This window comes from Rhagoletis pomonella, unplaced genomic scaffold, assembly GCF_013731165.1.
Source record: "Rhagoletis pomonella isolate Grant_MI unplaced genomic scaffold, Rhpom_1.0 Rhpom_scaffold_00005, whole genome shotgun sequence".
NCBI lineage: Eukaryota > Metazoa > Arthropoda > Insecta > Diptera > Tephritidae > Rhagoletis > Rhagoletis pomonella.
This window is the reverse complement of record NW_023458559.1, coordinates 10,255,692-10,268,567: the sequence shown is the minus strand read 5'-3', so window position 1 is coordinate 10,268,567 and position 12,876 is coordinate 10,255,692. Positions and strand designations below refer to the sequence as shown.

At 35.3% G+C, this 12,876-nt stretch overlaps 1 protein-coding gene across 1 annotated transcript; it reads left to right on the top strand.

The window, feature by feature from the left end:
* The first annotated feature begins 10,464 nt into the window (after window positions 1-10,464).
* Window positions 10,465-12,236, top strand: LOC118738690. Its single transcript, XM_036469599.1, has 2 exons — window positions 10,465-10,628; window positions 10,700-12,236. The coding sequence occupies exon 2, from the start codon at window positions 10,743-10,745 to the stop codon at window positions 11,709-11,711; it is 969 nt and encodes a 322-aa protein (XP_036325492.1). The 5' UTR covers window positions 10,465-10,628; window positions 10,700-10,742; the 3' UTR covers window positions 11,712-12,236.
* The last annotated feature ends 640 nt before the right edge of the window (window positions 12,237-12,876 follow it).

The following is a 12,876-nucleotide window of genomic DNA, read 5'->3' as shown; positions in this document are numbered from 1 at the left end:
TTAATTTGTAAACTGGGCAAAGACATTTGGTTATCAAACACTGGACATAAATATTTGATTTTTAAAACCTGGACATTTGAATTTTTGGTAATTTGAAATGTGTAAATAAAGTTATGATTGTTTAAAAAATGGGCAGTTAGTTACTTTTGGCTAATAAAAACATGACATAAATATTTAGATATTTAAAAACTAGACATAAATATTTATACATTGCAATATGTTTGGTCATTTAAAAACTGAACATATAAAATTTACGGCTAGAAGTGGATATATGTAAATAATTTTTCGCACTTATTTAAAAGATGTACAAAAAATATGTTCGCTAAAAAGTAGAGAGCAACTTTTGTTTAGCAATAGTAGACTGCAAAAATGGACCAAAATAATTAAATATATATTTAATTTGAAACTGGGCATAATTTTTTGGTAATTCAAAAACTGGACATAAATTTTTATTCAAATAAAAACTGGACACAATTTTTTTGGGTTATTAAAATAGGGCATATATTTTTTGGTAGTTTAAAAACTGGACATAAATTTATGGTCATTCAATACCTTGACATAAATATTTAGAGCTGGGAAATCGTTTAGATGATTGTCTGCACGCGTTGTTTTATGTATTTGCCTCCGGAAAAAAATTAAAAAATTAAAAATTGTGTCTTCACTGCCATGTTATGTTGTTTATTCGTCTTCGGCACTATTTACATACTTACTTATGTACGTTTATATATCATCTAATAAGAACATTACCTCGCAGTAAAAGGAGCTGCTGTTATCTCTAAATCTCTTATTTTGTTGCTACTGTTTACACATAGCTTTAGATTTGGCACACTTCTTCTGCTGCACGCATTTAAAAATTATATTTGTTCTTACTTTTGGCCTTAAAAAAGGAAAATTTCTATGCCAAACGCTTATCAGATAAGGCCATCAGAAATGAGATACAAGTTTCAGTGCATAAAAAATTACGCGTGTGCTGCTTTTATACTTTAAAGAACATGCAGCCCTTAAGGGAACGACTCTCAGACGAAGCAGTTGGTTAGGCAGAAGTGTCTGCCAAAGACCCCACTAGCACACCTAAGCCCTTAAATTGTGGCCCCGTTTTGATAACTCGGGGGACGGTAGAACCTTCCTACTCAAAGCATCGTGTGGAGTCTGCGTAATCCTAAAGTTGCCGTATTCCTACTTCGGCTATGTCGGTTAAAACGTCGAAAAATTCTGAACCCAAAAACTTTTCACTTCTTTTCTGACTCTTCTTCATCTTTGCCGCTTCTGCAGAAGTTATTGTGGGCAACCCCTAATCTCTCACGTGGCTGTGGCTAAGTCCCATCTGCTCAGCGGTAGTAGACTTCTCGACCGCTTCTCGTTCCATTTTGACCACATAAGTAGCGTATTGCTGCTAGTGGTGAGACTAGCCCACCTGCGCTTAGCTAGTTTAAGTGATAGATACCGTAAAATGACGGACTACTCAGCCATCTCGTTTGGAGATGTGCGACAATCTGCTATGCTTTTTGAACTCCATGCGACCGATTTAAACGCTTTTAGTGCCGCCTGAGTATTTGAGTAGAGCAAGATATTGTTACATATGAATTCTCTTGTACGTAAGTGTTCAATAGCTTGAAAGACGCTGCAATAGTCGGGTAGACGAAATGATTTTTCCAGACCCAGCTGGATGTATTGAGTAAAACGGAGTTGTGCATAGAGCCCCGCATTTGCAGAGCATCGCAGTACTTCACGACTAAGCCAGTACCAAGACTCCGTAGAGCAGAATAGGCCCAACCACCACTGTGTACAGCTAATACATAGTGCCAGGGCATAGCGCCCAGCTGAGTTCAATTGCCCCCTTATAGCTGTAGACGGCTGCCGTTGCTTACTAAACACTCCCTTTAAAATTTGGTACCCAGTTCAGCTTTTTGTTCAGTATTAGGCCTAGACATTTTGCGTATTTCCCTATCTTCAGCATTGTGTTGCCTATCGCCGGGAGCTACAGTGCGGGGATTGTGTACTTTCTTTTAAAGACAAGAAAATCTCTTTTGTCTTGACCTTGGTCCACTTTTAATTTTGAGGAATGTTTCCACTCACAATCAGCGCAGAGTATTCAGCATACACAATGACCTTGAAGCCCCACGCCCCTTCCAGGGCTCGCAACAATTGATTTATTGCTAAAATCCACAGCCGAAACCCCACCCTGCGGGATTCCTCTGCAAACGTATTGGCCCCGTGACAAGCTGTGAGTCGTTGTTCGACCCTTTGGAACTGATGTGATTTCCTCAGGTGTAATGTTGTTGAAAACATCATAGCTAAGGATTTCTCAATGCGCGACACTATTTTGTGCAGCGCTGTTTCAGTCGACCTCCCTCATATAAGTATGCTGCGATGCGATAAGTTTGTTTTTAACCGCTTCCCTGAAAATAGATCAATCAGTGTGGAATGTGCTTCCCGCCCCTGGGATGAAAACAATCAGTTCAACGGAATGCAGTTAAAGTAAGGACTCCCCTAAATATAGCATGCAGCCGTTTTGAGCTTAACTCCAAAGATTGCTGCGGCTGAACTGATGAAATACTATTTGGAACCTGATTTGTAAAGCCTGAAAGATTACCTAGTTTTTCCTTGGTGAGGAGATCTATCGTAACCGGCTGGGCTCTCTGTCTCTGATTGGCCCATTTGGTGCCTGACCACCTGACGCCTCCCCTTGGTTCTGGGTTCCAGGCCCACCACCTTCCAGTTGTGGAAGGAGCCTTAGTACAATGTCTTTTAGATCGACGGCCCGTAGCATCTCCGGAGTAGAGTTCCGCCGACCTGTCGTCGTCGCACGCTACTACCTTAAAGTTACCTTGGAACCAACCTGTATTCCGACATGCACGCCTCCGTTCCGGAATGCTCCCGAAGCACGCCGACCTCAATTTAAACTATATCCGCCTTTACACGTTTCCAGTTCCACCACCTGCTTTTCATCCCGGAACCTTAGGAGTAGCCTTTTCTCATGTAGCATGTAGCTCTCCGAGCACCGACAGCTGGTAGGCGGGTATTATTTATGGTTCCACCCCATTGTATTTCCGCACGGATCTCATCGAAGGTATAGGGTAGCGCCTTGCTACATAAATCTGGCGGAGACTTGGATCTTATCAAGAACCTCAAGGTAGCCTTCATATGCCTGGCAATCCCAGGTCTGCCTAGATATCAAAGTGATCACCACCACCTACTATATTTTTCGAAGCTAAAGAACCCCTAGCAAAAACACATTTCCTCACACGGAATCGAGCTGGTAATGAGACATTAAGTCAAAAAAAAATATATGATAAAAAATGAAGAATTAGAACATTTCTGCTTGTTCAATTTAGTCGTCAAACTCGATCTTTGGGTCACCAATGTATATATCACTGCATAAGAATATATGTGTCTGCATTGGCTTCATTGCGTGATATGTATGATTATAGCGTTCGCTACGTACAAACATACGTACGTACCTAAATTACGTTAGAATTTCTTATTTCATTTAAATATTCCCAACATTTTGTCGCTTTGCCTAGTTAGTAGACGCCTATCAGTACTACTTTTGTCCATTTCCATGTTTCGATTCGTTCGGTTCGGTTTGCAGACTACAAAGTTTGAAGGTTAATTATGCCGCGCGCACACAAACACGCACGCACCAGCCCGTATGTACATATATATATATGACTAAATGTCTAGGTCTGTGCAAAGGTCTTTTTCTTTAGTTTCACTCGAAACTGATAGTCCGATTATCTATCTGCTATTTACCATGCTGTTGCGTCAAAAAGTGTATTTCCTTCTTCTTTCGTTTGCCATTTTGACCTTTTTATTTTTAGTTTTCGTTGTTTTTAAGTCTTAAGTTCTCATTTTCGTTCAGTTTCTGTTGGTGCTTTGCTATTTTTGCTTTGATTTGGATAGAGTAAATGAAGACACTTGCGTGCATGACGATAAGCTTCACGCTTATACCAACACAAACATGAATATAAGGTTATGTATGTGACTGCTTGTGTATTAACATACATACATACAGTCAGTCAATAAAGTTTAGGTACAGCGAACTTTTACAATACCGACAAAAAATGTTCGCTAATTTTTTACAAAAATGTCGTTAATTCTACAATAAAAACCCCAAAAATCAGAGTTCCAAACCTTATGCAAAATTAAGGAAAATTCTGCAAAATTCCATTCAAATATTGCACCTTTTTTAGCCCATTCAATTTTAGTATAACAAAGTGCAAGCTCATTTTCTCCATGTAAAATAATGTTCGATAAGATTTTAATATGGAAAAAATGTGCGACACCTTCAACAAAAAAAAATTGCACAAAATCAATGGTAAGTCCTAGCTTCCTCATAATTGCACTTTAATGTACTAAAATCGAATGGGCTAAAAAACTGTATACTGTATACTCAACTTTTTTCTAGAGAGCGTAAATAAAAAGTGCAATATTTGAATGGAATTTTGCAGAATTTTCTTTAATTTGCACAAGGTTTGGAACTCTGAGTTTTGGGTTTTTAATTGTAGAGTTAACTATATTTTTATAAAAAAAAATTGCGAAAAATAAAATATTTAAAAAATAGTTGCCCGTATTGTAAAAAATTTGCTGTACCTAAACTTTATTGACTGACTGTATGGGGTTCGGGATTATGCCGTCTTCTTCCGTTGATTATAGAGTACGCAACTTCTTTTTACGCTTGTTTTGGTTGGTATGGCCTGCTCTGCAGTGGCATTGTTGGTGTGTTCTTGCCAATGCTGTGATTAGACAAAACTAAAGTTCTTTTCTTAATTTTTATTGCGTAAGTGTGACCATGGACAATTTCCTGTATCTTTTTGTTAGACTCTATTTTTATTTAATTTGATATTCTTTGATAAAGCATACATTTTGCTTGTCTACTTCGAAGATTTACGAATTCGTTAATTAAATAAATAAATGCATACATACATACATTCACGCGTATAAATGTACGTATTTGTATACGTTACACCGTTTCAGAAGAAAAATTGGTCCGTACATCGCTACATTCAATTATTTTTGCAAGGCATTTTCGAAAAAGAATTTTTTTTGTCGAAGCTAAAGTTCGCCTTTTGTCATTTTATTACCATGTTTATATCATTTCGGATTCTTCTTTGTCCAGATATGATAGCAGGGGATATTATAGCCTAGAAATATGCACTACACTGCAGCGGAACTGCATGAAACGCTACTGCACAGCATAAATGCGCATATGCATGTACATATGTACATTAGGGCGGAGTAATTTGTTCGGAGCTAAGTTTTTAAAGAAAGTGTATTGCAAATTAAAATTCTACAATTAATTCTAAGCAACAATAGCGAACAAGCTATGTTCCAAAAATGACGTTTGACCCTGCCGATTTTCAAAAGATAAGCAGTACATATATTAGGGATTTAAAATTACACCATCGTAATCCTTATTTAATTCTCTATGAAAAAAAAAGATATGATTCAAAAAAATTTTTAAAATATTTGTTGTTTTATGACGAGATGCTTTATTTTTTGAGAGTCAACAATTTGTTGTAATTTGTTTTCAAAAACTTATGATGGGGTTTATTTAGCAAGGTGTTAAAAACCGGGTTTTTGCTAAAATTTAAATTTTATTGCGGATTTCGATAAAGTTTTATTTAAGGAGACCAACCCTTAGAAATGGGTGTGGTAATTGTAGGACTAAAGTTAGCAAAACGCGGATTTTATTGCGGATTTCGGCGGCATTTTTAAAACTAACTATCGTGCGGATAGCTTGATGTACACTCTAAGTAGACCCGCTTACTGATGAGTTCCGATGCTATTTATCAAGCCTTTCTTTTGGTTTAAAGGTTCTGTGCATCGACTAAATATTTAATTTTCACTACATCTTTTGAATCGCTTGATTTTCACCAAGCAAACATTACCAAGCTACATAAATACCAATTAACGTAAAGACTCAAATTTTAATAATTGTATTTGCAAGGTGTGAGAAGGACCATACCTCAGTATCTGGCGTATGAGTAACCTTTCAAAAACAAAAGTATAACTCATACACTGAGTATACCCAGCGAAACAAAACAAAGTACGTCCTCGTGCATAAATAAGAATGAAAGTATTTACAAAATTACCAAGAGCATTTGGAATAGTAACAGAAAAAGTGCTGCAGAAACTAATTTCATACCAAAAAGGAAAGAAAAATCAGCACAACAAATACTAGACATATGTACATACATACAGAAAATCTTATCTAAAATACGCAAAGTATTGGCTATAAAACATACAAAAGATTTGACCCAAAAATAAAAACACGACCTAGTTGAATAGAAGATACATATAATACACGTGCTTATGCTCATATACACTGAAAATAAAATTTCGTAAAAGTGCTACGAAAATCTTTCGTAGTGTAAGCTTTTGTACAATGTACGAAACTTTCGTTCATAATACGAACACATTTTTCACAACGAAGCAAGATTTTACGAACCATTCGTAAATATAACGAAAGGACTTTTGTAAGGCATTTTTTCAGTACAATTTACGAAATCATACGTTTATTTTACGAAACACATTCGTAAATTACTGAACAAATCTCTGTACGAATAATTTTGTATATTGTAGGAAGGCATTCGTAATATTTACGTATGGTTTTAAAATTTACGAAATCTACAATTCTGTATTCGTACAATTTACTAAATACTTTCGTACATAGTACTAAAGCAGAAACATGTTTTTTTAAATTCGTACAATATACGAATATTTTCGTACAATATACTAAATTGCCGGCAGTTTAATATTTGATCATATTTTTATGTACCGCGTGTCATTGCGAAATTACCTGTTGGCTGCTGAGGGACGCATAGTATAATTAATCATATAATTATTCTTAAACATTGGAACCTGTGATTGCTAACTGCCAAAGGTAAGCGAGTGAATTTTAAGTTTGTTTTTTCTTTTACTTGTGTGTTGTGTTTTTTTTTAATTTTTTTTACATCGCAGTTTTCGCCGTATGTTTGAATAAAGTGTGGTTTGCGGAATTTCCTGTTGGCTGCTGTGAGACATAATTTGTGTAATTAATCATACAAACTATTCTTCAACATTGGTACCTGGGATTGCTAGCTGCTAAAGGTGAGCGAGTGGATTTTAAGTTGGTTTTTCGGGAAATGTTTAGTTATTGGCCCACCTTTTTTGGGGTGGAAGCGGAGGGGAAAGGTCGTGGCCCCTAAGCCCCTTCCATTAGAAAAGGGACAGTCCCAACTTTATGCTCTTCTTTCTACTCCGACTCCCGGGCTCCTCAGGCGAGTGTCTTCAAAATGGGGGCAAAACCGTTGCTTTTGCTTACAAATTCCACAACTGTTTACAATACACCAAATAAATAGTGATTTTTTGCTTGGATTTAGTTACTTATTAAATTTAAATGAAATTTATAGCACTTTCAAAGGTTTTTTAATAACAAGTAGCCAAAACCCAAATTGGAATAAACAAGCATATTTAATTTGACACCTATTGCAGGTGTTGTCACTCCACCAAATATTCACAACATTACAACCAGCTTAGACTTCAAGCCTTTTAAATAGTACATTTTCACGACTCAATAATATTATTATTAGAACAAGTGTAGAATAGCGCTTCTTCACCCCAGGCAATATGCATAAGTGGGCGTGGGCCACCCTTTTTCCTGATTTCGAGGGTATATAAAACTTTTTGTGCAAATGGATATTATGGCTGCTATATGGGGGGAGTTGTTAGTTCCAAATCTTAAAGTATACGTACATTTCTCAAAAAAAATTAAAATAGTGGGCTCTATAGAGGAATTTATACAGATTACAACCACAACTTTTTTTTTGGTGGAAACAAAAAATGTACGTTTAATTCAAGGTCAAAAAGTCAAAAAATTTATTTTTTTAAACCTAAATATCTCGTACATCACTAATGATATTTCGAGGATTTTTATGTCGTTATAAAGGTAATAAAAATACCTTGCTTTTGATATACAATAATGTTATTCTTTATTTAAAAAATTTATGAAAAAACAAGTTTTATAAAAATATTTTTTTTTTAACAAATGTAGTTTTTTCTTTAAAAGTAACTTCATCAACATTAAATAAAAATACAACCGTAAAAAGGGTGTAAATCGAGCTTTTATTTGATATACAACATGTCTTATCTGAATAGTCGAAAGTATTTTTGCGCAGAACTTCTTTCTGCGTAGACAGCCTTCGGCTGCACTTAGGGATTATAAAAGTGTGTTTGCATTGTTCAACTTTGCGTTCAACATTTGCGTTCAACTCAGCGCAGGGTTGCACGAAAAAAAAGTTGAATGGCTAAAAATATCAAAATATGAAAAAATATCAAAATATTCGCCATAAAAAGGTGTTTGCATTGTTCAACTTTGCTTTCAACTTTTGGTTGAATGGCCTTTCAACTAATCGCTTTCAACAAAGTTGGTCGGCAGCCAACATTTAGCCATTCAACTTTTTTTTCGTGCAACCCTGCGTTGAGTTGAACGCAATTGTTGAACGCAAAGTTGAATAATGCAAACACTGCTTAAAACCCTCACGAAGCAGAATTCTCCTTTCTGTGTTGCCGAAGCGATAACGTGATGTAATAATAAAAATCATTTGTTTTTAATTTTGTAATGTTTTTTTATAAAAACTCATTTTTCTCATAAGCCTTACAAAAAAAGTAAAATATGTATTGTTAAAAAAAAAAAAATTTTATACCTTTCAAACGACATCAAAATATTTAAAATTCATACAGTAGTTTTTTAGTTATTCCTATCAAATTAAATTGAAAAATTGGTTCTTCGGCCTTCAATGGCACCAGTAATTATTATTTGCACCTTAAAAAAAGAATACCGTTATGATCAGGACTAAGACCGCTATCTATCCCAATATAAATTTTTTTAATCCGAGAAATGTATGTATTCATCACTTATACTTTCTCCTTTCTGTGTTGCTCGGAAATTTGCAAAAAATACCATATTTTCAACCGACAGTATTAATAAATGCGTGCACAGATATAGTAAATTTTGTTCATCTCAGGAAAAAAGTCCGGACCATACCCACTATTTCATATTTTCCGGAGTGAGAAGTCGCTATGCTATTAAAGTGTACTATTTAAAGGCTTAAAGTCTAACCTGATTGTAATCCTATCCTATTTTCTTTGGTCTCTCCGTCCTTCTTGCATATTTTGGAGATTGACAGTAGTGATGTGCTGAGTCGATACTTTTAAGTATTGATCGATACTCGGTATCGATTTAAAAAGTAACCAATACTTTCGATACTCGGTACCGAAATGGTTACGGTTCCAATAAGAACGCACGTAGACCAAAAATATGGAATAAAAGCGGTGCAGGGAAGCCTAGCTTATCAAAAGCCGAGTTTAGGGGCTAAGAGAACTTTTAATGAAGAGATTCAAATGAAAAATATATATAAATTTTTCGTCAACTCTGTGCAGAGAATCTCTTCCTTGTTTGAGAACTTTTTGTTTAGATAATCGGACGATGTTATCTTTGTAGGCCTAACAGGCCAACCTGATATTTACGCACGCCAGCAGGTTACTGTCAAAAATTTCTCATGCACATACACCTTGTATGGGACCAACCGAAATTGACCGGCGTGCGTAAAAAGCTAACTCGAATTCCAAGATTTGTGTTGCGTGACATTTCGATTTGACGTTTGTGCTCTTTTGACATTTTGGCGCGACTATGATTGAAATTTTGGAACCAATGCAGAATAGCTCCGATTCTCTAATAAATAAAAAAAATATTGGGATCGATAGAGATGATTGAGCTGAACATAACAGTGCATACTTTTTTTTGCGGAAACAACAACTACAAAAGTTATTAAGGGTCAAAGTTCAAATTAAATAATTTTTAAATCAAAATTTTTTAAAAAGGAATGCATGGAGTTTAAAAATGTTGATCTCATTTGATAGGAAATTTGATTCCCTTTAGTTTAATATACATATGACCCTAACTAAGTAGAATTCTCCTTTCTGTGTTGCCGCTGAAGAGAAGCGGAACTCCTTTCTGTGTATATTAATTCGATTTTTGTGATAACCAAACCAGGCATATATAAAGTATGTATATCAAAGTAAAGGGAATTAAATGTCCTATCAAATGAGATCAAAACTTTTAAAATCGATACATCCGTTTTTAAGAAATTTTGATTTTAAAAATTGTTTAATTTGAGCTTTGACCCTTAATTACTTTTGTAATTGTTGTTTCCGCAAAAAAAAAGTATATGCCGTTATGTTCAGCTCAATCATCTCTATCGATCCCAATATTTTTTTATTTATTTGAGAATATTTTTTTTTATTATTTATTTGCAAATAACTTTTTAATTAATTAAAAATGTTAATTTCGGGTCTCGGATTATTATGATTGGTGTCAAGACGCGTCGATTGATACCACTCTCGATTTTTTCCGTCCATTTTGATCTGGTTCCGCTAAAGTGCACTACTACCATATTGGGTACCGACAATTCCGCTAAAGTGCACTACTACCGTATTGGGTACCGACAATTCAGCACACCACTATTTGACAGCTGAACTCCACCATTTATTTTGCGTATGCAACCAAAGGCGCAAGCGTGGTTCTTCAAGGTGTTTTTATTTAAAAATTGTGAATAATTGGTAGAAACTAAAGGAATAAGCGTATCGTATGAAAACAGTTCTCATATTATCGTTTTCATATGCCCGACAAATGTATTGTATTATTGTATATTTGCAGATTAATTGAATTCGGGCTAGCTGGTTTTGTGTGCATTTGTTGAATGGATTGCTTTATGTGCGGTATAAATTTGGACTCTGTCCGTAGTATGTCGTATCATTTTCGCCTGGTACATAATTTGGGTCAAAGGGATATATATAAATGTACTTTTGGAGGATATTGCAATACATTTTTCAGCTTCTTGAATTGTTTTGTACGTCATGTACGGCAAGAGCACATGCTTCAAGAGAATGTTGAGCAAAAAGTAAACGCGTCCGAAACAAAAACAGAAACAACCTTTTTTGATTCTGCCGCTCCAAGTACTTCTAGATGCTCTGCCACATATTTAGATACACGGATTATTCAAACACCAGACATTCCAAGAGAAAACGATTCTGTAATCGAGATTGATAATATGTTAGAATGTTTAAACGAGGAAAAGTCTCAATCACAAGAACGTTTAATCGAAGAAAGATTTATTGGATTTGCTCTGATACTTCACAGCAAGAATAATTTTACTCGAAAAGATGTCGTAGAAATTCAAGACAGCGTAATGAAAGACATAGTGAATCCGATAAAAAACTCCGTTAAACAGTTCATACAAAATAGTTATATTTCGAAATCTCCAGATAGTTTTGAACAGCAATTACTGCTGAGCAAATTTATCGAATCCATGTCATATCCATTTCGTGGCTTTGAAAACGAATATCAGTTATTTAAGTGGCTTAATAAAAATGATTATGCACGTAATTTTGAGGAGTTTGTAATAAGCAGAGAGATTGCTGAAAAATATTCTCGGGGAGTTCTACTATACGATGAAGTTGTTATCACCGGTGTACTTCTGCCTTTATCTTTTCAATTTCGGAAGGCTTTGGAAAAAAGTGATCTGCTATTACAAATTTTAAAAGATGTAGAAAACATCCCAAAAACATTAGAGGAAGGTAGTAATTTTATTTGCGGTTCTTTGTGGAAACAAAAAAGTTTACCACTTCTTGAAAACGGAAAAACTGTTTTGCCTTTTTTTTATATATAGATGATTCAGAAGTTAATAATCCTCTTGGTTCGCATACTAGTTCAGTTACATTTATTTATTATTCATTTCCGGTTATGAGAAATTCTGAAATATATTTAGCAGCCACACTTCAGGGTCGTGATTATAAGCAATTCGGGAATTGGCTATGCCTTCGCAATTTAGTTCGAGACATAAAACACCTCGAAGAAAACGGGGTTACTATTACAACTTCAGAAGGTGAAAAAACAGTGCATTTTATTTTAGGCCTTATTCTTGGAGATAACTTGGGTTTAAACACTATCCTTGGCTTTACTCCTTCCTTCAATAGTAACTTTTTTTGTCGCTTCTGCAAAACTCATAAATCGTCGACTCATAAAATGCACAGTGAAGATCTCAATTTATATCGAAATCCTGTTGATTACAATGTAGATGTGCAGTTGGGTGACGTACATTCAACAGGAGTAAGAGAAGAGTGTATTTTTAATTCGATCACTTCATTTCATGTAACTTTTAACTTTGCTGTCGACATTATGCATGACATTTTTGAAGGAGTATGTCATTACGATATGTGTCATCATGATTCAATAATGAAAGGTTTTGTAAGAAAAACTTTCTCTCGCTCTAATTTTATCAATGACACTCCCACCCTACTCCTAAAAACAAAAACAGTGATATTTCTTTTCCAAATTTCTTTGCAAGTTTTAAGAACATTTTTAAATTGTTAGTAGTGAAATTTTTACTTTTTAAATTTGAAGAAATGTTTGTTCTGCATTCGCTGGCGCCAACAAGACAAAATGGGTGAGAATCGTTGGACTACAGAAATTCAATGTTAAGAGACGAAATTCCCTTAAATGCCGAAATGTATTTGTCGATATTCGTGGAGACCTCTTGATTCTGCCAAGTCGCTGTAAAGTAAAGCGTTCAATGAGCCAACGAAGGTATTTAGGTATTGTACTCCACGACACAATCCTGGTGTCTCCGAATGAGATTTTGACGCAATATAACATTGCCAAACCGCATCCATAGGCCCAATCGTCACACGACAGCTCGGTTTAGTCAATGGCGCGATGTAATTGCACACTTAAAAGGTGTACGCACGAGGCGAATGTTGGCTGGCGACCAACTTTATTGAAAGCGATTAGCTGAAAGTAGAATGCAAAATTGAACAATACAAACGCCATAAAAA

Excerpts from the sequence above, each read along its gene's own strand:
- LOC118738690 (XM_036469599.1), top strand. The coding sequence starts at position 10,743 with ATGGATTGCTTTATGTGCGGTATAAATTTGGACTCTGTCCGTAGTATG.